This window comes from Phocoena sinus, chromosome 1 (genome assembly GCF_008692025.1).
Source record: "Phocoena sinus isolate mPhoSin1 chromosome 1, mPhoSin1.pri, whole genome shotgun sequence".
NCBI lineage: Eukaryota > Metazoa > Chordata > Mammalia > Artiodactyla > Phocoenidae > Phocoena > Phocoena sinus.
This window is the reverse complement of record NC_045763.1, coordinates 62,509,895-62,533,185: the sequence shown is the minus strand read 5'-3', so window position 1 is coordinate 62,533,185 and position 23,291 is coordinate 62,509,895. Positions and strand designations below refer to the sequence as shown.

At 36.2% G+C, this 23,291-nt stretch overlaps 1 protein-coding gene across 1 annotated transcript in view; it reads left to right on the top strand.

Moving 5' to 3' along the window:
• Positions 1-23,291, top strand: part of NEGR1 (neuronal growth regulator 1) — a 949,639-nt gene that overhangs the window by 617,418 nt on the left and 308,930 nt on the right. The window contains exon 4 of the mRNA XM_032640366.1: positions 5,109-5,240. Within this exon, the coding sequence (XP_032496257.1) occupies positions 5,109-5,240 (132 nt within the window). The remainder of the gene's footprint in view (positions 1-5,108; positions 5,241-23,291) is intronic.

Here is a 23,291-nt window from a genome sequence, read left to right as displayed (position 1 = left end):
AGAAAGTGACTCCAACATGAGATCAACCTTCAAATCCATCTACAGATCTACAAGAGTGATATATTTACTGATCTCCTACAGTGATATGAGAACTTAACTGGTCATTGCTATTGACACCTCTCAGCGACTTCTTTATTTTCACTTCTAGTTCCATTGAATATCATGTTAAGACAGAAGCATCAATCCTTGAATACAGTAACCTCTCACCACAGAAATAATATTTATCTAAACTAACCTTCCTGGCATGCCTAATCCTGTACATTGTAATAACAACATACATATATTTCCTATGATGTGTCACACAGTGTTCTAAGCACTTTGCTTGCATTAACCCACTTAATCCTCACAACAACCATAAGTATGAGGCAGGTTCTGTTATTATCCTCACACATCACAGATGAGTAAACTATTGGTCAAATACCTTGTATCAGGTCACAGAGCTTGTAAATGGCAGAGCTGCCATTTGAAGCCATATAGGCTAGTTCTAGAACCCACATCCCTAACCACTCAATATGGGAAAATGCATAGAGGAGATACTTGCCTGATACTAAATATGCTGGTGGATAACAAGCTGACAGGAAATAATTACAGTTATAAATGTAAGTGAATCATTCAACGGGTATTTTAAAATTCATTTGCAGAGTACTATTTAGTAATAAATGGCTATGAGAACCTAATAAAATATATTCTTGCAGGGCAGCCATGAAAAATGGGATGACTGTTTCTGAGCAAGGGTTTTGGGAAATGATTGAAATGACTCTGCAAAGCAGTGTGTAGTCATTGGCACATCATCCGAGTATGTGCATTCAGAGATCAGTAACTGAGACACAGAGGCTCCTAGAAGGGGTTTGAGAATTACTTAGGAGGTAAAATTGACAAGGCACAGTGACTGATGGTTTATGGACTAAAACAAAATGTGCTGTCAAAGTTAAGCTAAGATTTGTGGCTTGAGCAACTAGGTGATAATCAGAGCACTCACTGAGATTGGAATTCGGCAGGAGTTTCAGGTATAGCAGGAAAAGTAAGTTTGGTTTTGGTGTTTTAATTCTGAGATGCCTGTGAGACATCCAAGTGGAGATGTCCAGCTAAATAAATGTCTGCAAGATTCAGGATATAGATACAGGATAGATAGATCAATCAGATGCTTATCAATATATAGATAATAGTGAAATGAAAATGAATGAACAAATCCCTAGAATCATTAAAAGTGTACTGAATGAGGAAAAGAGAGGTCGTAGGACAGAAGCAGTATCTAGGAGATGTGAAGATGTGAAGGGTTTTGAAAAAGTGAAAAGAAATAGCCAGGGAAGTGAGAGGAAAATTAGTGAAGGATAATGTACTAGAAGTTAAGGGAAGGGAGATTTATTTTGTCAAACGTTTTTCTCAAACATATTAGCACTTTGTAGAAATATAATGTTGTTACTAACAATTTTCACATGATTTACCAAACCATAAAGCCAACTCTAGATATTATTTAATGGCCAATACAGAACTCTTTCCTGCCAGATTCTTATCAGAAATCAGTATAAGAGAGATATTATAAAGCATAGCTGTATCCTGTTTTATAGCCTTTCTTTTGAAGATGTTGATAATAGTGGCATCATTGAAAGCCTGTGGAATTTCTCTAGTTCTTTTTTTTTTTGCGGTACGCGGGCCTCTCACTGTTGTGGCCTCTCCCGTTGTGGAGCCCAGGCTCTGGACGCACAGGCTCAGCGGCCATGGCTCACGGGCCCAGCCGCTCCGCGGCATGTGGGATCTTCCCGGACCGGGGCACGAACCCTTGTCCCCTGCATTGGCAGGTGAACTCTCAACCACTGCGCCACCAGGGAAGCCCCTCCATTTTTTTTTTGAGACGAGTCTATCCATGTCTGGAAGAGACTAAGCACAAAAGAAAACTATTGTTTAGATTACAGGAAGTACTTATCGCTTTTTCTTCAAAATTGTATTTGAAGTTTTTGTTAGTCTTTATAATCATAAAAAGGATCTGTGATAGCTGTACCAAGGTCTGTTCTCACCACTGCCATCACTTATCACTACAAGACGTCAGCAAGGATGGCAATTCTTTAAAGTTCTTTCCCTTCTTCTTGACTCTGAAAGAGAAGTGGCAACTTCTACAAATATGTGTTTAGATTCTTTGTGCACTATCTTAATGGCACTTTACTAATTCCTTAATCAATGTATTTTTTATTTATTCAGTAATATTTACCAAGTATATACTGTTTCAAGTACTATGGTAGAGCTAGGGATGCAGATAAACAAAACAGAAATTGTTGTTGCACACATGGAGAATGGTAAAACCTGTGACCAGAAGAAGGCTGCCAAGTCACAATGGCTTATGTTTCACCAACATTTATAATTGGTACCCTACAAAATATTACACAATTTTTATACACCTTCTAGATTTAGAAAGAGTACCCTAGGATAGTACATAACCCTCATAAACACTGTAAAGTCTTGGCAGTGGTGATGATGCCAAGTCACTAGCTCCCTATATCCCTTTAGCCTTGGTCTTTCTCCTCTGGTTTCTGGGGATAAGTTGAGTTAGATTCCATGAACTGAAATGTTACTCTTTGCATTTCAATGTACTATGCGCAAATCATCTTCCCTTACTAGGGGAGTGATGGAAATAGAGAGAGACACTGACAAGTGTCCAAGGACAAGATTGGTTTCCTTGGGTCTAAAACTAAGGTAAAGAATTACTACTCAGGAAAACTGAGTATAACAAAAGCCAAAGAGGCAACCAAGCAAATCACAGACAGCCAGGACACTCCAGGGTATAAATTCTAGGCAAAGCAACTCCAAGTTTCAAATCTGAAATTCAAGCGTGGTAAGATTAGACTGAGAAAAGAGCAAGATGCGTTCAGGATGGAAACAGAACTACAGTTGTGTGAAAACAAGAGAATACTTAGAGCACACCTTTGGGAAGAGCTGATGCATGGTGAATGGAATTAAGGGAATGGCTTAAAGTATCAAGAATCCAGTGGGGAAAATTAAGGTGTTGACCATGCATTTATGCTTCTTTATATTAGTGTCTTATTATCAATAGCTAGTGTTGGCAATATCACCCATTTATTCACTGGCTCTATAGGTATTGATTTGTGCAATGCATAGACATCTATTGATAATTCTGCTATGTAAATAAGGACATTGTTCTCTGGTGGGGTTGGAGAAGGATCCCTGAATCTGGGTGCATAGATTGTGCGGTGAACTCTAGGAACAAACATTCAATAGATGTAACTGGTGCTCTCGAGTTGAATGAGGTGGTGGTTTTGATATTGGTGATGTTTTGTCACACAGCTTCTTGTAGTTGTTGTCAGTCTTACAAAGTCTGCCATTTAATCATTTAAGAGACAAAACATGCTTGCTTCTTTTTATATTTCTGAAATCTATTATTTCAAACCTAATGTGTTTCTTTCTTTAAACAATGACATACTCTAATACACACCATATTTAATGATTTATTTATCAAAAACATGTGTTTGGGGGGTAACACTTCTTAAAATTATGTCATTTCACAAAAATGGGAATTTACATGTAATATTTTAATATTGAAAATAAGTTAGACCCTTATAAATTTTGGTTTTACAAATTTTTACAATATTATACCTTTTCACTTGTGATTGGCTTCATTTTATACTGCCCAATGAGATTATTTAATTCTGATATAGTAGATTAATTTTCCCCATACTTTAATTTCTGTTTAATATCCCACTTTATAATTCAAGTTATATTTTAAAAATTCTTAGATATGAATAAAGATTTTGTCCTCCCTATATTTCAATAGTTTTTTATGGATACATTTAGGCCTAGATTATCTTCATTGTAAGAATTAAAAATAAGAGAAATAGAAGGGAACATTAAAATTTAATATTATGTTAGTGTTTGGAGTCAGATAAAAGATACCAAGTTGAGCAAAGAAAATGATTATAAAATCACATTTTAGGAACATGAATTTGAAGACAACTGCTGCTTTTGTGAGCTTACCTCTGTATACCTACAATAGCATATCAGCCAACTATCATCTCAGAAATATAACTCTCCTCTGTCTACAAATTGTGATCAGCCAGAGAAATGACTTAATCATCTATATTCTAAACACTGCAGATTTCAGTTAGCAAAGTCATAGTTACCTGGAGGGCAACAATGCAGCAACTGATATACCCAGACAAGGGAACCCAAAGGATAAAAAAAAATTTAACATAGATATTATATATGAAATCCCTCCTCCGAAAATTCATATAGGCCCATTCTTCCTCTGCAGTATCTCTAATAATCAGGAACCTCCTGCCCGATGATTCTCTACTTTCAAATAAATAAAAATTCCATTATTTCAGAAAGGAGTCTTCTTTTCAAATCCCATTCACTTGGGAATATTCTTTTATCCATGATTATGTCTCTGTATTTTTAATCTGTCACTTTTAGTCAAATAGAATGTTTTCTCTGGAATATTAAAAAATAAAAGTAATTTAGTTTGTTTTTACAGCCACTTAACTCTTAGTTTGAGAATCATAAAGTTTTTTCCTGAGGTTTATTAGGTGGGTTATGTATAGTGTACATAGTATACCTCCCTTAGAAACCTTAATAAATATGGAAACTGAAATATAGCAACGGTTTAATATATCTCCATACTTTTATCAATCCATCTAGCTTGAAACTTTGAGAATGAGTGTGAGATTTCCCCAAAAGAAAAGTAGCATTTAGTTAGGTTAAGTGTCAAGTTGCTAGCTTACACTGTATAAAAGTCAATATGTAGCAAGTCATATTAGTGAATTTCATCTACACTGCTAGGAGGTTGTTGAACTCAATTACAGAAATGTGCAGAGCTTGATTTGATGTGTGAGGAGGTTAAGAGACCACAATCAATTAAAAAGAACACATGTATATCCTGTTGTGGGAAAACAGTTGTTATAGTATCCCTTGTTCAGTTTCTGCTTTTTTCTCTGACTTTACCTCTGAATATAAGAGAACAAGAGGTTTAATAATTCCCCAGTTACATTTGGAATTATTTTGTCAGCAGTATCTAATAGGAAGACACACCATCGTTGTTTTACTTGAATGAAGCCTCAAGCAGCTACAATTAAACACGCTGTACTTTTTTCTTCACATAGCAAAACCATTTGAAAATGGACAATATTTGGACATTTATGGAATTACACGGGACCAGGCTGGAGAATATGAATGCAGTGCAGAAAATGATGTGTCATTTCCAGATGTGAAAAAAGTGAAAATTGTCGTAAACTGTAAGTCCCATAACGTTTTATCAATATAATTTCAAAGAAAAGATAAAACACCTGAAAAATACTGTCTGAAACATATGTTGCAATTTTTTAAGAGGTGGTCTATTGATAAACACTGCCTATTGGCAGTGAAAATGTTTACATGTTAGAATATTGATCAAATTGTTCATGTAACATCAATTGCCCCAAGTAATTCCACAATAATTCAGTTTAATGTTTAGATGGCAGTGTTTCCATTATCACCCTAGTCCCTGGCATTCTAAACTGTGGTATCCTTATCTCTAAAGCATCCTATACTCATGGTGTTATCTTCATTCTCATGGGTTTCACCTGGAGTGTATTCTGACTAAATTTAAGTGTGGAATTCCCAATCAAATTTGATGGACATGAAGTGTGTTATTCTACTTAAAGAGAAAAGCTGTTACTGTGATACTCCTATTATGTGGGTATTTAATTCTATTTAGTTTGGACAACATTGAGAAAATGAAGAAGTAATTTTCCCATGAACGTCATTAGTAGGAAATTAGAATATTAAGAGATACCTGCAGAACCATCAGTGTCATTATGTTATACCTTTTCTCTAAATATATTTCAAAACAGTGATGAAAGTCGTTTTTCATTTATCTTATTTCATATCTTATGATCTCAACAGCAATGACTGCGATAGTCTTTACTTTTCAAAAACAATCCCTTTTAGTCTTTCTCTCAAAAATTTTCACATTGTTTAACTTATTCAAATAGAATATTTTGGGGATAATAGTATTTTACCAAAAGTGGTTTCAAACTATAGCTTCCAATGTGTTTTTCTCCCATTTATACATCTTTCTCTATATGGCCATTGCTAATAATGAGTACATTGTATTGTACCATAGATCAGAAGGAAAATTTTCCAAATATATCCCCAAATGCTAAAACTAAGCAGTTTTTTCATATTAATATGAATCTTAGTTTCATGGGTCAAAAAATGACTATCAAAACACTCTAGGCAGGCTTCCCTGGTGGCGCAGTGGGTGAGAGTCCACCTGCCGATGCAGGGGACACGGGTTCGTGCCCCGGTCCGGGAAAATCCCACATGCCGCGGAGTGGCTGGGCCCGTGAGCCATGGCCGCTGAGCCTGCGCGTCCGGAGCCTGTGCTCCGCAACGGGAGAGGCCACAACAGTGAGAGGCCTGCGTACTGCAAAAAACAAAAAAAAAAAACAAAAACACTCTAGGCAGTTGAGTGTCTGCCAGGGCAAATCATTGCAACCAACTAACATTTGTCAGTGACTAAGCTATACATTTGGAGTTGACTCTGAGCAAATGTGCATAATGCCAGAAGGAGGCAGTTTCTGGAGCAGAGTTTCTCATATAATATTCTGAGACAAACTTCCACAGAGCACCCAAGAAGCTTACTAGAAATGGAAATTTTCTGTGCCCCACCAGCCCTACTGAATCAAAATCCTTGAGGTATACGGCCTGGACTTATGCATTTATGATAAGTTCTCATTGAATCTCAGGACTCCTTTTGCAGAGGGTTACTGCTCATCCCTCTGGAACTCTCTGAGATTAGAGTTAATAAGCAAATAAAAATCCCTGATTATTTTATAACTAACCATGCTTATCTGAATATGAGTCTACAGATTATATTGTTGGAGGGTTGGGAAAAGAGGTGAGAAATAGGAGTACAAGGGAAGTAATATTTTTAGCAGTGAGCACTAAGAAAAAAAAAGGTAGAGTCAATCTGTCAAACAAGCAAGGCACCCAGCCTGGCAATGCAGCCTACTTTCAAGCCCCCAGAAACAACATATCTCTAAATTCATGTCTCCAATGAGGATACAATTGAACACAAGCTGCCATATGGATTTTCATGGGCCTATTCTCCATGTATAATCCTCACTATTTTTTGCATTCACACTTTCTTTTCTATCCTTTTTATCTCTCTGACTTTAGTTCATTGTCACTTATTATGTAATCCGATTCTCTTTTTTTTCCTGGACAAGTGGGTACTTTAGACTGATAAAGGTCAAGTAAGGATGCAGAAATTTGGAGAGAAATTGAATTGAAAGAAAGACACACCAACCAATGAGTCATCATCTAAAGGATTTGTGTGGAGAAAAGAATCCATATATAAAGCAGAAGGACAAAAATTAAGGAAACAGGTGTCGAGAACTATGAAGGATCTGCCACAATTTCATGGTTGCTGGCAGAAGACAGAGACAAGGGGCAGTTTATTACTCATAGTGATAGCAGTAGCCAGAGTATTGTCTTACATCCGTTCCCCAAGCCCTAATTACTACAGGGTGATATGATGAGGACTAGCTGATGCCTATACACACAGTGGGTTTGTGTCATAGCTGAGGCTCCCTGAGCTTAGAAACTCGATTTTTTTTGTATAATGGCAGCAAGCAAACCTGCCCTTTGCCACAGAGGGAGAAATTATCTTTATTATACTGGACTGTAAACAAACCTGCCCTTTGCTCCACGGAGAGAACTACCTCTTCTATCTTCCAGGACTGTTCGCTATACAAACTTCCTTGAAAAGATTGTCAGGAACAAAAGCTGTCAGTGCCTCTGCTCACAAGATGTGCAGAAACACAAGAGACCCGTGGAGAATTGTCTTCCAACACAAAATGGAAGCAGGAAAGTTTGAAGCAGAGCCTAGAAACATTCCATCAGTTGAAAAGGGTGCTTCAGTGGCTTTTGCAGAGTTTTAGACACCTAAAAATCGGTAGAAAAGAAAACATTGTTAACCAATTTTAACTTAAGAAGGAAAACCAGAAGGAAAAAGGAAAAAGGAAAAAAAAAAAAAAAAGGTTAAGGATGTGTTTATTATAGTCATAATACAGACTATGTTTATTAAGAACTAATTTCAGTTAAAGTACAATCATAAGTGGAAATGTTGGTGCCAACACAGTATTAAAAATACTAAGAAAATGGACTCAACAGGATTTTTTAAATGGTTTTAAACACTCAATGTTGTTTTCTGCTGCTTCTCAAATTATACCTTTGATAGCTCACATTTTCTTAAATGTGCCATGAAGAATTGTATTGAATACTGATTGATCAATTAAATTTACATCTCTTGAATCAATATTTTATGTAAGTTTGTTCAGACTTCTGGTCAAGATCTAAAATTTGCCTTAGTTTGGAATAATTTTATCACACGTATACCAGTGATAGTTAAGTAGCGTAGGTGTGTGAGTGTAAGTGTGTATGTTCCTGGTTATGAGGAAATTTGGAAAGTATTAATTTTGTGATTTTACCCCTTTAGAAGCACTATCCATGGATTTTACTGAACTGATTTCCCAAAGGAAATTAGCCAAAACCTACTGAACAAACTTTAGTTTGTCAAAACCCAAAGTTGAGCACAGTGCTCTATAACAAACATGGAACTTCACGTCCCATGATAACCTGAAGGTTCCCTGAAGATAGAATTATGTCAGGTTCAAGACAGCCCTTCTTTTCATGGTTCTTAATCAATATTGATGGTGCATGTAAAATTGCAGTAGCTTGTGAGCTATAATTTGAAGAGAAACTTTGTCCCTGTTCCCAAATGGGGTTCAAGATGAAATGTAATGAATTTTCATAAGCTCTGGTTGACTCAGTTATTCCGTAAGTCAATTTGAGGAAGAGATTTAGGTTCTCTGTAAGTTAGAAATGTTTAATGTTTTAGTATTCATCTAATACCTTTGCCACATTCACTATATGTATATATCTCATACATATAATAAATATCATATTTTGCCACACACTTTGTACTTATAGCACTTTCATGTAGATTTCTATTTAATTTAATTAAACAGCACTTTAGTGAAATGATTGGCATATTTGACTTATTTTGTATAGATTGGACTAGATTGATTGAATAAATAAGTTCATTTTGAGTTATTTACAGAAAGCCTTACTATAGATAGTAAGATTTTATACAAAAGCTTGTTTCTGAGTAGGGAGATTTTGTAGGTGATTATTCTCCTTGTTTTTCTCTGTATTTTCTCTTATTCATTTGTATATGAATAGAATATATTCATGAATTTATGATATAATATAGTTATAATAAACATATGAATATGTAAATTTCTTTATATATTTGCATATATATGTATAGACACACACCTACACACAATTGGACAAGAAAGATATTACATACTTACATATATATTACACATTTTTACATATGTATGTATATATACTTACATATATATTACATATGTATGTATATATATTTCTTATCAAATTGAAAAACAAACTAAAAAATGAAAAGGAATCATGACAGTTATCATAAGCAGACCTTGAGAAATTAATATACATACACACATATAACACGAGAGAAAAAAATTTGAACCAGTTGGTTAGCTAAGCCAGAGGGAGCTAGTGGATTGGAGTTGGATAGATTCTCTGTCTTATTTGCGTTTGTATTCCATCCCTGGAAGCAGCCTAGAGGATATTAGTCCCATAATTTTTATTGTTAATTAAAAAGTGGAAGAATGAATGTCCAGAAAGTCCATGGGTTCAATTAAACTGGGAAAAACAGGAAAAGAGAGACCAGGGTCTAAAAAATCAGTAAAGTTGATTCATGGAAGCCAAATCTAGAATCTGGAAAATGTAGATGGTATCATAGACTAATCAAATAACAAAGATCTCTATAGGGAAGCAGAATCCCAGATTTAGAAATCAGGAAAGCCTGCAAGACCTCACGCTTCAAAATGAATATTGCTGGTAAAAGTGGCAGGATTCTCTGATCTTGTGACAGGTTGTATTTTCTCCATTCTATTTATATGTACTTTTTCAGTTAAGAGTAACTCTTTTAGAAATACGGACCTTATAGTCAGGTGTAACTTATTTGAACTCTTGTTCTATAATTTACTGGACTTTGAGACCTTGGGAAACCACTTTACCTCTCTGAGTCTCAATTTCCAATTCTGTAAATTTGGGGCAATAACAAATAATTTTCAGGGTTTGGGTAAGGATTAAATGAGATAATATACATATAGCACCTATCACAGTGACTGGCCCACCGTTGGCAATTGAAAAAATATACATCTCTCTCTGCACGTATTTACTCTAGAATGTAAGCTCTATGTCTTAAGGGGTTTTCCTTTCCTTTGTACAATGATGTGTTCCCGTCACACAGAGCGGCACCAGGTTTATAGGAGGCACTCAAAAAATAGTTATCAGATGAATTATTTAAAAGATTAGCATTCACCAAATGCATTATTCTACTAGGCAAAACAGGAAAGAGATAATTAGGTTTGTTCCACAATTATATATTTTTTTCTCCCAGAACAATAAGTAAATGGTATGTTGACTAATTTATTTCTGATACCATTTTTTTAAACAAAATTTTCAGGTGGATTCAATAAAAATAACCTGCCATTTATATAGTGCTTTCACCCAGAAGGAGAAAGCATTAATTCCATTTTTTTTACAGATAAGAAAACTGAAGTTTGATGAGATTAAAATACTTCATAACACCCCTGATTTTCAAGGGCGAAAAGACATGAACAAAGGAAAGTATTAATTAACCAGAAAAAATATAGAGTCAATTAGATTAAGGTAAAAAGAGGTCTAGATATTATTTCAGTTTTCACTCATGTCAGTAAGATCATTCATTGTATTTGGTATCAGAAATTATTTTGCATGCACAATTTCCAGTAAAATAGAATTGAGTACTTCTTCCTATGGTCAAACAGTAAAGATATTTCTGAGTGCACTGTGAACTAAGATTTTATCCAGTAAATCACAAGCACATATTTGTACATTACTTTGCATCTGATACATATTCATTTATGCAAATTTGCACTTTATCTTCCAATATAACTAGCTCCAAACATGTGGAATAGAATGTACCAATTAGTATAACTTATTACAATTGTATCAAAGCCTGAAATGAGGGGCCATCAGGGAGAGGTAAGAGGAGGAAGAAGATTCTAGCGAAGGGACCAGTTTTCTTAGGCTATTCATAAAGTTTTCTCCAAAACGTTGGGTAAGTTAGGCAGACACATCAGACTTAAGACTAGAAGAAATTGCAGATGACAAATAGATATCACCCTAAAAAAAGAGAAAAGCTCAGCATTCGGGGTTGGAATTGGACAAAGATACTACCATAGGACCAGAAGAAAAATGAGAATTATTTGAATTCACAATTATCGCCTAAGTTTTCACTTCTGGTTCCATTTTGTGCCCCTACATTTATTTTCCATTTTCCTCATCATTTTATACTGCTTATAATATAAGCTACTCTCCTGTTTTTAAATTTCTTAATAAGCCAATTAACACTTACATGGAACAACTCAGGACATTAACAACCACATATTGTTTTTCTTCTAAATGAAGTACTAGTTCATATGTGATAATAAAGATTTACTTCAGTATATCTACATTTATATATGTATTTATTTGCCTATTTACTTATTGCTTACTATGATACTATTGAGGTCTTAGGGCAAGGGATATCAGTCTTCAAGGAGTTCAACATCTAAGAGAAGAGAAAGACAAAAGAGGAAAACATAGGCAGAACACTCTATGACATAAATCACAGCAAGATCCTTTTAGACCCACCTCCTAGAGTAATGGAAATAAAAACAAAAATAAATAAATGGGACTTAATGAAACTTAAAAGCTTTTGCACAGCTAAGGAAACCATAAACAAGACAAATATACAACCCTCAGAATGGGAGAAAATCTTTGCAAACGAATCAATGGACAAAAGATTAATCTCCAAAATATATAAACAGTTCATGCTGCTCAATATTAAAGAAACAAACAACCCAATCCAAAAATGGGCAGAAGATCTAAATAGACATTTCTCCAAAGAAGACATACAGATGGGCAAGAAGAACATGAAAACTGCTCAACATCACTAATTATTAGAGAAATGCAAATCAAAACTATAATGAGGTATCACCTCACACCAGTTAGAATGGGCATCATCAGAAAATCTACAAACAACAAAGGCTGGACAGGGTGTGGAGAACCCTCTTGCACTGTTGGTGGGAATGTAAATTGATACAGCCACTATGGAGAACAGTATGGAAGTTCCTTATAAAACTGAAAATAGAATTACCATATGACCCAGCAATCCCACTACTGGGCATATACCCAGAGGAAACCATAATTCAAAAAGACACATGCACCCCAATGTTCATTACAGTGCTATTTACAATAGCCAGGTCATGGAAGCAACCTAAATGCCCATCGAGAGACAAATGGATAAAGAAGATGTGGTACATATATATATATATAATGGAATACTACTCAGCCATAAAAAGGAACAAAATTGAGTCATTTGTTGAGATGTGGATGGATCTAGAGACTGTCATACAGAGTGAAGTAAGTCAGAAAGAGAAAAACAAGTATCGTATATTAACACATGTATGTGGAACCTAGAAAAATGGTACAGATGAACCGGTTTACAGGGCAGAAGTTGAGACACAGATGTAGAGAACAAACGTATGAACACCAAGGCGGGAAAGCCTCAGGGGGCTGGGGATGGTGGTGTGATGTATTGGACAATTGGGATTGACATGTATACACTGATGTGTATAAAATTGATGACTAATAAGAACCTGCTGCATAAAAAATAAATAAAAATAAAATTCAAAAATTCAAAAAAAAAAAAAAAAAGAACCATGAAGTTGTAGCAAAGTGTGGCAAGTACTTTGATAAACCAATCATAAGGTGCTATGCAAGGCTATCATAAAGACACCTTGGGGTATCAGTGAAAGCTTCCAAGAGGCCTTAGCCCTGATGGTGTCTGAAGGATAAAATTGAATTTGATAGACACTAAAAAAATAAAAAACCAGGAAATAAAGGAGTGAGGGCTCCGTGGCAATAGCAGCAGCATTTGCTTAACCCCATAGGAATTAGGGGACAAGGCACTGCTGGATCTGTCAGGCTGCGGTGACCTGAAGGAGACCAAAAAGGGAAACAGAAAGGAGGATGGGTAGTGTAGAGGAAGGCAGGGCCAGATTCAATGGGAGTTCATGAGTTTTCATAGGCAGACATAGATCCAGTGCTTCACAATCAAAGAAGAATAACTTTGAGATGATAAAACTATTCAGAGACACATCTGAATATTAAAGAAATGTATTTAAATATTTTTCTTCCCTACATCCATGGATTGTACTTGGAAGGTTTCTGTTTTGTCATTGCAAGGGTAAAGGAAAAAATTAAAATGACACTATTGAAAACAACTACAGCTAAGAGAAACATGAGGAACTAAGAAATTTGAAGGAAAATCCTTATGGATATTGAGCACTGAATATTAGAAACGTATGGATAATCACCCAGAAAACATTTTTAAATAAAACATTTCTACTCAATAGAACGACATAAATATCTACAGATTAAACCTTTTCTTTTCACCTTAGGACTTTCATGGTATAAAAAGTTCAGATTTAATTCTATGGTTTATATAATTCCTTAGTTGAAGGTAAACTATGTTATTAAACATGCAGTTACGGAATACATGATTTCTTCTATTGAGGGAAACATAATTGGTCCTTTGTTTTAAATCTAAGACTTACACTTCAGTTAATGACTAAGGTGCCAAGGCTATTTTTACTTAATGAATCTATTACCCAATTTAACTTAAATGTATTCTCTCATACTTTTATCAGAGGTTTTGAGAGGAGTTTTAGTGTTAAGGGTCTGTGAGTGATCTCTGACCCTTTTGTTTATAGAAAGTCAAAATGTATCTGCAGTAACCAAATGTGCATATTTTTATTATTCCTATTTTTTTCTAAAAGTGAAAGATGAAACAATTTTCTTGCTTTAGTACATGAGCAAGACTTTTTGCTAGAGGACAGTCTGTGTTTGTTTTGTTTGTCTTGTTCTGCCTAGGTTGGCACTTATTGCTTCAAAAAAAAAAAGATATTTGTCAAGCAATAGATATAATAGAGATTGACCATCAATTAGCAGTAAGAAAGCAATTTCTAAGAGTGAAAATGCTTTAGGTTGAAAATAATTCCATGCCAAACTGAAGAAAAGTGGTAAAGTCAGGAAAGAAATAACAAATATATTTGTCACACACTTTTGTGTGTGCTTTTGCTTCTGTGATGGTGTTCTCATCTAGATCCATGCTCTAGTAAGCTGCCCAAGGGTCAAACTCTGAAAACTTCGAGATGCCTCCTTCTGAATATATTCTTCAAACTGATCTTGAAATTTGAAACAAACATATAGCTTATAAACCCATATTTATTTAAGTCCAACTTTATTAGCAAATTTCCTCAGTGAGCATGTATATCAAGCCAGATAATTTATGGAATTGAATTATTTTTTAATGGAACACTTGAGAGCAACACAGAATTAATCTTCTTGGGTCTTTTCCACATCATCATGATTGAACTTCACAAGAATTGTCAAGTATTCTCATGTCTGCTCTTGCACATATGTGTGTGTTTTGTGTAAGTGTATGTGTGTGTTTGAAGGGAGTGAAGATTAGGGGAAATATATGGTAGAAATAGTATAAACAAAGGCAATATGTAGAAGAGTTAGGGTGGGTAAATTTGGAAAAAGGGGTCAAACTGTTGGGAAACTTCCTTTGTACTTTAGAGCTTGCTTCCCCCATCTTCCCTCTTTCCTTCCTTCATTTTTGTATGCATTTTCTCTTTCTTTCTCACCATCAGTAGCCCATTGCTACATTTTTCTCATTATCTTTTTCTCTGTTTGTTTCTTCCCTTTCCTTTCCTCTTATTTCTACCCAAATGTATAAAAATACTAAACCAAAATTTAAAAAAAAAACATTTATATAATGGGAATTAGCAATGAATTTCCTTGCTACCTTGGAAATATTTAAAATATACAGATTTCTGAATAACCACTCCCCAAATATACTGAATTATTCAGTCTTTAGTATATTTACTTATAAATAAATGAATAAATAATATTTGAAAATTTACTAGGTGATTATAGTAAACATGTATGTTTAGAGATTACAGCATAATGAGTGTAAGACAGAAAGGCTGAAGATCTGAATTCTATTTTTTAATTAATTTATTTATTAATTAATTTATTTTTTTTTTGCGGTACGCGGACCTCTCACTTTTGTGGCCTCTCCCGTTGCGGAGCAACAGGCTCCGGACGCGCAGGCTCAGCGGCCATGGCTCACGGGCGCAGACGCTCCGCGGCATGTGGAATCCTCCCGGACCGGGGCATGTAGCCATGTCCCCTGCATCGGCAGGCGGACTCTCAACCACTGTGCCACCAGGGAAGCCCTTTAATTTATTTTATTTATTTTTGGCTGCGCTGGGTTTTCATTGCTGCGCGTGGGCTTTCTCTAGTTGCGTCAAGCGAGGGCTACTCTTCGTTGCAGTGCGCAGGCTTCTCATTGCGGTGGCTTCTCTTGTTGTGGAGCACAGGGTCTAGGCACGTGAGCTTCGGTAGTTGTGGATCACGGGCTCTAGAGCGCAGGCTCAGTAGTTGTGATGCACGGGCTTAGTTGCTCCGCGGCATGTGGAATCTTCCCGGACCAGGGCTTGAACCTGTGTCCCTCGCCTTTGTGGGTGGATTCTTAACCACTGCGCCACCAGGGAAGCCCCTGAATTCTATTTTTAATTCAGTTACTTAACCTATTATACAACATTGGACAAAGTAGTTAAACTTCTTAGTATTAATTGCCTCATTTGTAAAATGAGGTAATGATGTCTATGGTATTCCCTCATTCTGAGATTCTGATGTGTTTCTCTGATACAACTATCTAAGTATTTTAGGGACAGTGTGGATTCAACTGCAGGCAGACAGGAAGCAAAGGTTTAAAGCAACTGTTCGGCTTTAGTGTCAAATGATTCTAAATAATATTATTTTGGTTTGTAAATTCTTTGAGAAGTTATTAAGGATGATAATTTTGTTCTCTCATGCACTGTTGGCAAATTTGGGCAAACTATATTTTTAACTTTAAAATTGTAATTTCATGGAAAGAGTAAGTACAACAATGGAGAAATAAATTTCAGAGAATTTCGAAGTAAGGTTGCTGTTTATGCAGTGGAATGTGACAGAGGGTAACAAAAACAGGATTTGAAATCAGACAAACATGATATCTAATCCCAGCTCAGTCACTTGTTAACTATGGAGTACTGGGAAAATTAGTTAACCTCTCACAGGCTCAGTTTTCTTACATTAAAAAACAAAACAAAACAAAAAACTGGAAATAATTATACCTACCTTGAAGATTTCTTCTGAGAATTGTGTCATAATATATGTAAAACAACAGTGCAACTAGCACAAAGCAAACAACCTACATTGTAAGTAATAGTATTGATATATAGCACGCATCACACTGCCCTTTTTGTTTACATGTCAACCTTCCTTTTTGGCCTGTGAGCTCTTTGAAGAAGGGGACAACTCGTATTCACTTTTGTGCTTGAGGCAGTATGCACATAGTTTTGAGGACAGGCTCTGCAGCTGGTCACCTTGGCTTTGAATTCTAGCTCTGCCACTTACTACTATGCCAGCTTGCTCAAATTATTAAGCTTTGTGTGTGTCAGTTTCTTCAACTATTAAGTGGGGACTGAGCATTTAACTAAGTTAAGGCATAAAGAAGGTTTAGTGCATATTAGTATTATTTTTTTTCTTTTTTTGGCTGTGTTGGGTCTTCATTGCTACGTGCAGGCTTTTCCCTGGTTGTGGCAAGCGGGGGCTACTCTTCGTTGCGGTGTGCAGGTTTCTCATTGCGGTGGCTGTTTTAGAGCACAGGCTCTAGGCGTGTGGGCTTCAGTAATTGTGGCACGTGGGCTCAGTAGCTGTAGCTTGCAGGCTCTAGAGAGCAGGTTCAGTAGTTGTGGCGCACGGGCTCAGCTGCTCCGTGGCATGTGGGATCTTCCCGGACCAGGGCTCGAACCCATGTCCCCTGCATTGGCAGGCTGTTTCTTAACCACTACGCCACCAGGGAAGCCCAGAACATATTATTTTAATTTCAGTACCTAACATATTGCCTGGTGATTCATGTCTATAGGTTGAATAAATAAATAAATATAATATAAGCACACATGGAATTTGAAAGTTGATAGTATTGTAAGATCACCCAAGTTCCTTCGTGTTATGGATGTATGCTTAGATAGCTTTTGAAATCAGATCACAGAGTTCACAGAAACACTCAAAATGGAATCCTGAAATCCTGATTCTAGGTCTGAGGCTATTTCATTATACCAGCCTGCCTCCATGTAAATCAAAATAAGATTTAATTATTTTCAGTAAACTCTGTAAACTTCAGAGTCTTTGAGAAAGATAGCCTAGTCTGAAGGGTAAGGAGACAGGATCACTGTGGGTAATGAGGAAAAGGTTTGAATAATGAGAATATACACAGGTGCTACCTGTCAGAATGGCTGTCACTGAAATAAAGTGAAGAACCGAGAGAATTAGGATTCCAGTGAATAGATAAAACAATCACAGTAAATAAACCTTGGGAATGATGCTGCACTCAAAATAGGTTTGTTCATACATTGTCTGAAATAAGAGATTTTGTTCAGTAGTGAATGTAATGAAGTCTCAGCAACCTACCTGCTTGCTCTACACAGTAAAGGTAACAGCAATGTAAAAACCCCCCAAAATAAAAACAACTCCTCCCAAAAAATGCCCACTGTTCTGGGGGCATTAAACAGTTACAGTTTTCATAGGTAAAATGAAAGATGATAAAGTCCTATTTAGAACACTCTCTGTATACTCCAGGCTTAATGAGGTCATACTTCATTCAGTTTATCAAAAACTTAAAAGTAGTTTGGTGGTAATTTATATCTTATGCTCACTCCCCAGTTGTTTCAGAGTTAGAGTTAGGGATTCGGATAATATTTCTAGGTTTTTAAATAATATAGTGAGACATATTAGCTTAATTCATACTAATATTTTTCTTCAATAAATCATACTTTGACCTAGTCCAAACATATCAGCATTCTGTAGCCTAGAACAGATGTTGAGAGTGTTTCCACATTTGTTTCAACCAACTAGTGTGCCTTGACATGTCAGGATGGAGGAGGTGTATCAGCAATTAGCTGAAGTTCACAAATACTACATTTGTTAATGCTGTTTCACATTTGTGAGCATATTGGTTTTACAAACTGTTCTATTTTTCTCTGTGAGTGTCGAAAGGACTTTGAAGCTCAGTGCAATCCTCATGCAGATGCAGTCTTTGCTAAAGCGTGGCATGAGCTGTTCTGCACAACCCAACAGGAAAGAGATGAATCTGATAATCTATGGATTTTTAGGAGTCAAGTTGTATAACTCTAAGAATCTAGTGTCCTGATAGAATTTTCTAGATAATCCAATGTGGTAGAAATTCCAAGTTGTTTATCAAAACCTATTTTTATCTCCTTCTAGAACACCCTACCCCACTCTCAGCCCCCACCTCTCCCCACTTGGACTACAGTGACTAACCTGTTTAAGGGTTACTTTTGGCCCTGTGACTGAGTTCCAGTGAATGAAATGTGAACAGAAATGACATGGGCCATTTCCAGGCTTGGCCTATAAAGCTTCCCATGCTCAGTTCCATGCTTGTTACTCTTCCTGGCTAGTTGGAATAGTAACCCCCCACGGTGATCTGGGAAGCTACAGGTTGAAGAAAACAAAGCTATCATTATCTTGAGCCACTGGGTGATTTTATGCCAAAGAATACCACTACCTCATTACCTCTCTTCACTCCTAACCTTTCATTGATCTGAAACATTATGAACTATTAGGTGAATGAGAAATAACCTTCCTTTTCATCGACTCATTGCACATTTGGGTCTATTTGTTACCACAGCTGAGCCTCTTCTGACTAGTATAATCAAAGATATGGGCTCAAATCTTCTGTATAGATTAGACATTCTTGCCTCATATCTTTCTTAAAAAATCTAGCCAAAAGCAATGATTAAAAGATTCCTGAGAAGAGTAAGGAGATAATGGATCTCTTCTTCCTCCAAGATGAAGCATAGCCTACTGAATTTATATTTGCAAATTTTGTTAGTCATGGTAAAAAAAAAAAAAAAAAAATCTATGAATATCATGCCTTTGAGGCTTCATATGATTTTGCTAAAAAAATACAACTGGAGGGCTTCCCTGGTGGCGCAGTGGTTGGGAGTCCGCCTGCCGATGCGGGGGACGCGGGTTCGTGCCCCGGTCTGGGAGGATCCCGCGTGCCGCGGAGCGGCTGGGCCCGTGAGCCATGGCCGCTGAGCCTGCGCGTCCGGAGCCTGTCCTCCGCAACGGGAGAGGCCACAGCAGTGAGAGGCCCGCGTAACGCATAAAAAAAAAAAAAAAAAAAAAAAAAAAAAAAAAAATACAACTGGATTCAAAATAGCATCTGGTCATCAACCTCTGATATGAACTTTCCTGACAAAATGTGACTTGGAGACATAGAAAATGGAACAACATTGGAAAATCTCCAAAACTTAATACTAACCCAAAGCCGGTATTCAGAAGGCATTTCTACAAAGTAAAAAGCTTATGGAGTTAGAACACAAAAAACAAACAAAAAACCAATGCTATACCTCGCTTAGCCTCATGGAAGATACAGCCCAGCCTTCCTGAAAGAAAACAGAGAACTTAATTTTTCTCCCTGATCTTCTACTTCCTGGCTTAGAAACTTCCAGACTTGTACCAAAACTTGTACCAAAGACAAAACTGGACAGCCTCCTCTCTGTATATGGTTGCAGTTATGAAGGCAGTCAGAATATTACTCCCTTCCTCTCACCCTACCTTCCTTTATCCACTGGTCCATTGCATTTTATGGGGTATGTTTTCAGAATTTAAAACTTTGTATGTAGGAAGAGAAAGAAGAGTACTAAAACCAGACCATGTTGGGGATTGTAGCTTTCCATTGGTTCCAAGTATTATAATATCAGGAACAAGAGGTAGGAGAGGAACTCAAGTTGATCCTGTAAATTGTATTTGATTCATCCTGCTAGACACAGGACAGGGGAGAACAGCTGTGACCATGGTCATGCTCTACACTTTGACTTAAAAAATGCATCCAACCAGGGAGACAGTGAATAGGGTACTTACAAACTACATACCTATGTGCTGGGAAGCATCAGTTCAAGTCAGAACTCTACACAGTAAGAAATGCAGTGTGGCGGGGAACTTAAGTAAATACACAAATATGCACTGGAATAAGAAAGAAAAGAGTACACATTAAAAAACTTGAAGATGAATATGTTATTTAAATGATTGGCTATAGCAAAAGGGAGAAAATGTTCAAAAACTTATTAAACATACTTTATATGAAACAAAAAGGCATTTCCTCCACAAAAATGATATCACAAAGCATAGGAAATAGGCTGAGATGAAAGGAGAAGGAAAAAACCAATAAGGTGCATTATAAAAATGACCAATTTTGATGCAGAGAAAACTGGTGACCTGTTACTTCCTACCATCAACTATACTAGATGTGGAGAAAAACCCCTCCCAGTCTTGAACATCTGAAATTGCTAGAAACTAAATAGAACATGAAAATATGTCTTTTTCAGCATGGCAAAGCTTGTGTCAATATAAGAAAAACAAATTGGAAGCCTGAAAGTTGTCACAAAATGCTATTCCATCAGGCAAGGAGCCCTGACCAGCTGCTCCCTGGAGGTGTGGAATCTGGTTTTAACTTGCCAATCTTAAGAGACTTGACACAAAAGCTGGGTTTTTTGGGTACAGCAACTCACATTAATGATGCCCCCCCTTCCATAAATGTGAAGCAATGAAAGGGTAACACACTCAGGGGTGAAACAGAACACAAACAAACAGAAAAGCTCACTGTGCTATGCCTGTGCCCATCCTGATACAGGGTATGGGGCATGGGACAGGAGTTATAGGAAAGAAAATTATTCTCCGAGAATTCCCAATCACAAGGTTCATCTATTGATAGATTTGAGACTGGATTCACATTCCCTGTAAAGTCTAAGACATGCTAAGTAGAAATTTTAGTTTAAAGTGGTTCTAGGGTGACTGGCCTCTTAGGTGTCTGAGAGAAGAGAAACTAATGCCCTCTGTAGAACACATTTTAAACACAGACCTCAAAAATTTTCCATAAGGAGGGGCTTCCCTGGTGGCACAGTGGTTGAGAGTCGGCCTGCTGATGCAGGGGACACGGGTTCGTGCCCCGGTCTGGGAAGATCCCACATGCTGTGGAGCGGCTAGGCCCGTGAGCCATGGTCACTGAGCCTGTGCGTCCGGAGCCTGTGCTCTGCAATGGGAGAGGCCACAACAGTGAGAGGCCCGCATACCACCAAAAAAAAAAAAAAAAAAAAAATTTCCATAAGGAGTGTTTAAGTAAAATGAGTTCTCAATCAAAAATACAGTGCACAAATGAGAAAGCAAGCCACCAGCAGAAAAACAAACTATAAGACGTATGTAATACAAATATTAGAGATACTCCAAATAGAATATGAACAAAATATTAATATGCTTCAAAGAAATAAAAAGAGAATTAAAGTATGATAAAAGAATGTGATGCTACCCAAATTGAACAATTTAAAAAAATAATCTCTTAGCAAGCTAGAAATATATTTAGCTAACAAAAGACATCAATAAAAAGCTACAGCAACTATCATACACATGGAAGAAATGTAAATACATTCCCTTTAAAATCAGCTAAGACAAGGATGATTCCTTTCATTACTTTCCCTAGCCAAGGCAGGACAACAAGATCAAGAAAAAATTAGAGGTAAAATTATTTGAAAAAAAGAACTAAAACTGCCATTATTCCAAGATGATGTGATTGTCTATGTACAAAACCCAGAAGAATTTACAGATAAGTAGAATAAATAAGAGTTTGTCATGATTAATAGATATAAAATCAATATACCAAATTAAGTTGTATTACTATAAATCAGCAAGAAAAGCAAGTCTAATTAAGAAAAACAATGTTTAGAATATCCACAAAATATAAATGTATTGAGGATATAAATATATATACACAAACACATATATGTATATATATATATACAATGTATTATTTAAATACATTAAAGAAGACCTAATTAAATGGAGACGTATAGCATACCCAGGGATATTTAGAGATGTTGTTACTCTCAAAACAAAATACAGACTCATTAGAATTCAAATAAAAAGTTAAACTTGTTGTTTTCATGAAATTTGACAAGCTATTTCTAAAATTTATATTGATAGTATAAGAAACATCTAAGGAAAAATAAATCAGGTGGGAAATATACCCTACCAGATGTCAAAATGTATTATAACTATATGATAAGTTTAAAGTGAGATATTAGACAAATATATAACTATGGCAGAACAGGATTCTGATATATCAAAGAGAAGATACTGTAGATCAGTAGGGAAAAAATAAACCATTAATAAATGGTTGGGAACAATTAGTTTTCATAAGTAAAAAACAAAAGGAAATGAAACTCTACCTCACAACATAAAATCAATTCCAGATAAACTGAGGATGTAATTGTGAAAGGTAAATTATTAAAAACCTCTAAAAGACAACATAAGAGACTATTTTTCTGACCCTTGGTAGGGATAGTGTCCTTAAACTAAATAAGAAAAGGAAAACTATAAAGACAATGATATATATTATATCACATTAAAATTAACACTTTTTTAATGAAAGACAGCAAGAAGAAAGGCCACAAACTGAGGAAGGTTTTGAAATACATAAAGCCAAAAAAGATTAAATATACAGAAAATATAAAGAACATCTATTAAAAATGAACCAAGAAATCTCATAATATGAAAAGACACATGATAGGCATTTCATAGCAGAAGAAAGTCTAGTGGATCATAAAGATATAGAAAGATGTCCAGGGCTTCCCTGGTGGCGCAGTGGTTGAGGGTCCGCCTGCTGATGCAGGGGACACGGGTTCGTGCCCCGGTCCAGGAAGATCCCACTTGCCATGGAGCAGCTGGGCCCATGAGCCATGGCCACTGAGCCTGCACGTCCAGAGCCTGTGCTCCGCAACGGGAGAGGCCACAACAGTAAGAGGCCCTCATACTGCAAAAAAAAAAAAAAAAAAAAAGATGTCCAAGCTCATTTTTGTTAAAATGGAAATAATACAAATTAAAATCATAATCAATTTATCATTTCACATAAACATATTAGCAACAATGTAAATCTTAAAATATCATGTTTTGTGACAGTGTAGTGCTAAAAG